This window comes from Triticum aestivum, chromosome 5A (genome assembly GCF_018294505.1).
Source record: "Triticum aestivum cultivar Chinese Spring chromosome 5A, IWGSC CS RefSeq v2.1, whole genome shotgun sequence".
Lineage (NCBI taxonomy): Eukaryota > Viridiplantae > Streptophyta > Magnoliopsida > Poales > Poaceae > Triticum > Triticum aestivum.
The window spans coordinates 327,221,634-327,226,766 of record NC_057806.1 but is presented as its reverse complement, the minus strand read 5'-3'; the positions used below and the strand labels follow the sequence as shown (position 1 = coordinate 327,226,766).

The 5,133-nt window shown below is 43.8% G+C and overlaps 1 protein-coding gene across 1 annotated transcript; it reads left to right on the top strand.

Annotated features, from left to right (window-relative positions):
- On the top strand, nt 1–4,134 carry LOC123103185 (transcription initiation factor TFIID subunit 13). Its single transcript, XM_044524688.1, has 6 exons — nt 1–195; nt 1,375–1,842; nt 1,932–1,969; nt 2,701–2,760; nt 3,661–3,735; nt 3,834–4,134. Exons 2-6 carry the CDS (start codon nt 1,506–1,508, stop codon nt 3,945–3,947), a joined length of 624 nt encoding a protein of 207 aa, XP_044380623.1. The 5' UTR covers nt 1–195; nt 1,375–1,505; the 3' UTR covers nt 3,948–4,134.
- Nucleotides 4,135–5,133: the final 999 nt, after the last annotated feature.

Genomic DNA, 5,133 nt, shown 5'->3' with positions numbered 1-5,133 from the left:
CTTCCTCCCGCCTCCGTCCCGAACGCCGACACCGACGCCCCGATCTCACCGAGGCCGGCGAAGCACAAGTCACGAACAACGCCGCCAGCCCCGTCTTCTTCCCGCGTAGACATCGCCTTGTCCACCCCGAGCTGCTTCTGTCCCGCTACCGAAGGCGACGCCCCCGTCCTGCTTTGCCTCCTCTCCCTCATTGGGGTATCTCAGTTCCTCCCCTCCCTCGTTCTGCTCTCTTGATGCACGCTGCCACAGTGCCACTGGGGCGTATATGTGGGATGATGCGCGTGCTCGCTGGTGTGTGTTCTAAAATACGAGCGATGGCTCCATGATTTTGTTTGGATATACCCAACTTCCCGTGCTGCTGATAAAGGGAATTTGACAGGGTAGTCATGCTAGAACTGTTGGTTTTGCTACGCTCCATACATTATTTTGATGCAACTTAACAGTTGAATGATCATTGCAGGGTGTTAAATTGTAGCATAGTTAATCTTCTATTTCTAAATAGATAGCCTCCACTAGTATATTTCTCTGCACATTCACCTCAATATTTGATAGCCATCCGATCGAAATTGTGTGACATGTACTCATATGTTACTTCTTTGCATTAATCCATCCATGCAAACCATGCCACCCAATCAGGTTACGCATGTCTTTTATAGGGGGAATCAAGTCATGAATGCATGTGAGTCACAAGTTAATTTTATTGCGTTAATTTTACCATGGTCATGGATGGCATATGTCATGGAAAGTTGGAGCAAAATATATAATTCATGCTTGCCATTGTGTTAGGTTCAATTAAAAAAATATCTTTGTTAAAATCAGATACTTTGTAGGTTTTATTGTTTTAAAAATGTAAAGCCCAAACACACTTGCATTTGTTTTCCATTAGCTTTAGTTGTTTTAAGCACCTTTTAATGCATTTCTTTTAATGTGGTTCCTGCGGCAATATGTGGGGCATCATCCAGTTCAAAGAAATATTGGGGGCTTGGGTAGTGATATGAGCTCATTATTTTGGTTGTGCTTATTTTTCTCTCAAGCAAATTTTGTCGTGAATTTCACTGCAGATTGCTGATCTCCACTTGTTAGTTCTTATTCGATATTTCTCCCATCATATGATGCTCTAGCTTATCTATATGGCAAGATAAAATAGAGCTGACATGTTGGATGGTGCGCTGGATTAGTGTCGCACCTCTAATTGCATGGTTCATCCGAGTGTTAGGTGCTTGCTTATAAATTCTTGCAAATTGCAAACTTCCATAGATAAAATGTGGTCTATATGGGCAAGATAAAAAACATTGTGATTCTGCCACCAAAATTCTGCCTATCTGCTGCTGTCGTTTGCAAACTGATTTCAGGTTGCACCATACAACTGCGCAGGCTGAGGCCACCATAAAAATCGCTGACCCGCAAACCTCCTGCCTTGTTCCCTGTGATCCGCCGAAGCAAGAGCCAGCCGAAATAATCTCTGTCCCTGTTTCATCACTCGGTTCCACCCCCCTGACGGTAGGATGCAGAACCCTGGCGGCAATCATCCTGCTCCAGCCGCAGCAGCGCCGGGCAAGTCCAAGTCGTCTGCGCAGGGTGCGGTAGTGGCCTCGGGCCATAGCCATCAGCCCTCCCCAGCCACGCCTGCGGCTGCCAAGTCCAAGTCCTCGGCCACGGCAGGGGCCTCCGGCCACTGTCATCACTCCTCCCCGTCCATGCCTGTGGTGGGCAAGCCCAAGCCCTCAGCGCATGCCTTGGCACCGGGCCAGGCGTCCATTTCTCACCAACCACACTCCGTCAGCGTTGCTGATGCAGCTGCATCGAGCCTTAAGCGCAAGCGTAGCGTCTTCCAGAAAGACCGTAAGGCATTCTGAATTGTGAGTTCTTTTCTGTTTATTTTTCTCCTTAAGTTCCATACTTATGGTTTACTTCTATTTGTATTCTTGCAGTGCAGCACATGATGTATGGGTTTGGGGACGATCCAAATGTAAGTTGATCCATGACCAATTCTCTCTTTATTTTTCGGATAAGAAATCTGTAGAACAGAATGCAATCAGTGTTGTCTACTTAGAAATTCAGGATGCAACGGGTGATAACTGACACTTTGCAAGAAGGATTGTAGCAAACACGGCGTGGGTTTACCATGTTAATATTTAATGGTTGAAATATCTTTAGATAAAGTAAAAGGGACATAACTGGAAGCGGTACACATTTTCTTAGACTGTGTTTATCAATGATTTTTGGTTGTTGTTTAGCTTACGCCTTTGCAAGCAGACAACAACCAATCCCTATCAAGTGTCAGTTCATATGGGGATAGTGGTCTCATGCAAATCGACAAGGAACCTCATAAATTATGCATGTTGTTCATCTATGTTATGTTAAATCTGTGGAAGGAACTGCTAATATTTTGGTCATGAGTAGCTACTGGTCATTTGGCCTAACCGGATGCCTTTCTGTTGGGCAGGTCCTAGAGAAACCCATAGTTTTTTGCCAGCTAGCATCTATTGCCTCTCATTTCTTTCCGGCACTGCTGTGTGGGCAGCCTGACATGCCTTGTAATAATTTGTTTTCACTCTTTGCATAATAAATAAATAGGAAATGCTCCTACCAAGGATCTCAAAAAGGAATAAGACAGTAAAATGAACACGTTCTCATTCTAAAGCTTAGGCGTTCTGCACTTAAGATGCAAGTGACTTCATCTTTTCGCTGGTTTTGCAGCCACTTCCTGAAACAGTTGCACTTGTGGAGGACATTGTTGTAGAATATGTTACTGACCTCGTAAGTTTTTCTTGCATTTGTACAACTATGCAATTTCTGTTTGGCGAGTGCATCTGCACCTTGGTGTGAACAGTAAATCAAATAAAATAGCAAAAAAATCTGATGTTTTTAGCATCCAAGATGCTCCATTGCGCGATGTGTGTGCAAAAATTTGTGATTTTTGGACATTCAAGGAGTTTGTGGCAAAAAAAAATCTGTGAAAGAAACTTTGAAAAAGAACACTGTTTGGACCCGATTTTTCCCTTTTTGCCTAGAGGTCCTGGAATGTCCAAACACCATGAAAATTTGCACACTCCTTGTGCACCTGAGCATCTTTGATGTAAAAAAAATCAGCATTTTTTTTCTTTTTTCTTTCCTTTTGTGAATTTATTGTTCATCGGGTGCAGATGACCCGGGCTCAGACGCTAATTGCCTATGTTTGGCCTGCTAAGATTATACTCCCTCTATAAAGAAATATAAGAGCGTTTAGATCACTACTCGAGTAGTGATCTAAACGCTCTTATATTTCTTTACAGAGGGAGTACAAACTATTCGCACATAGAAAGGTTTTGTGGAGGGTTGCGTGATCTGTTGAACCATTATTCTTCTTTTCACTAGAGTCCATTAAGTAAACTGAGGAAGTTTTGGCTAGATGCAAACAGATACGATTAGGTAACTGATTTTCTTGATTAAGCATCTTGCACTGTACGATAGTGAGTCAATGTGATTTTGAATAAATGTAGCGTAGACAAATGAGCACCATCTACCTGACACAACTTTCAACACAATCCATTCATGTTTAACCAAGAAATCCAGAGTCACGGCATATTTAGCCAGTTATGCAAGTTTGTTTATAATTCCATAGTTTTTTTTAAGAATAGTTAATGGTTCCATAGCTGAGTGAATCCAGCCTTTTCCCAGGTCCACAAGGCTGAGAATGTGGCTTCAAAGAGGGGAAAGCTCTTGACAGAGGATTTTCTTTACCTTATCAGAAAGGTATGTTTCTGAATTTCACAAGAGTATGTGATTTCCTCTTCACTTGTGCCACCAGAGTTCGCCAAAACTAAGCATTCACACTTCACTTGTTTATGTAGGATATGCGGAAATTGCACCGCTCTACTGAGTTACTCTCCATGAATGAAGAGCTCAAGCAAGCAAGGAAAGCATTTGATGTGAATGAAGAAACACTAGTAGTAACTAACGAGTGATACCTCCTTGAGGAGCCACAGAGACTTCAGTATCTGCAATATCCCACTAACTTGGTCATACGATGCATATTTGCTTCAGTTGGATGCCAGTCAGCATCCATTATGTTTGCAGAAGTTTGTTTCCTGTCAATTTGGCGTCAGGTAGCACTTCCCACTGTACTTAATGGATGATTGTATGCTCCGCTCAGTCATACTAGACACTATAACATGAAGCGCACCTATTAATCTTGTACTCTCTCCGTCCCGTAATGTGAGACGCTTTACTCCTATAAAAGATGTTGTAGTACTCGCCTCCTGAGGGCATCCTCGGTCGTGAGTGTCCCCTGCGCTGTTCGATCCACGCGTGTCTTGCGCCGCTGGCTCCTTGCGCCCCCTGACGTCCGATCTTCATGGGCACTTCTCACCCAGCCGACGTTCTTGGGGTCCATGACGGGTGGGCTGCAGGGGAAACGTATCCGGTGCACCCACACTTATGGTGCTACCGGTGCACCGGATGTCATACATCATTTTAAAAAATCTGAAAAAATTCTAGCACATTGACAAAACACCAATGTATATCGTCACAAAATTTCGTATAAAAATTCGAAATATTTTTTGAGATACAAAAATGACAAAATTGACATTAGTGTAATAATAGGCCAAATCTAAAGCCCAACTTATGTTATGTACTATTCAGTATTGAATTTGTCATTTTTGCTTTAGTAGCTGTGTTTTGATTTTCCACTTGAAATTTTGTGAAATCTACATTAATATTGTCTGAATGTGCTACATTTTTCTCAAAAAATTTCAAACATTTAAAATGTGCAACTTGAGTTCGGTGCACCGGTAGCACCACAAGCACCAGTGCACCAGATATTCTCCCGGGCTGCAGGCATGCCTGGGGCCACATTTTTGTGGTATATCATGTCTTTCCTCTGCGTGGCCATTTCCTGTGTTGGGTAAGAGCGGGTATCATTCTGTCCTGCGTGGGCATGAGCCTCTTTCCACCACTAGGCTTGGAGGGGGTTGCTAAGCGTGTGTTGGGTCATTTTCCTCGGTCCGGTACACGGGTTGTACCCGGCTCGGTCAGTGGTTCTCGGTATTCCATGGACCAGAGCCGCTGCGAGTACCCTGCGTGGGGATAGCCAGGGAGGGTTCTCGGTTTGCGCTAATCTGAGTCCCGGGGTCAGCCATTTCTCGGCGCTTG

Excerpts from the sequence above, each read along its gene's own strand:
- LOC123103185 (XM_044524688.1), top strand. The coding sequence starts at position 1,506 with ATGCAGAACCCTGGCGGCAATCATCCTGCTCCAGCCGCAGCAGCGCCG. Across the intron at positions 1,843-1,931 it reads TAGCGTCTTCCAGAAAGACC|TGCAGCACATGATGTATGGG; the intron begins GTAAGGCATTCT and ends GTATTCTTGCAG. Across the intron at positions 2,761-3,660 it reads TAGAATATGTTACTGACCTC|GTCCACAAGGCTGAGAATGT; the intron begins GTAAGTTTTTCT and ends GCCTTTTCCCAG.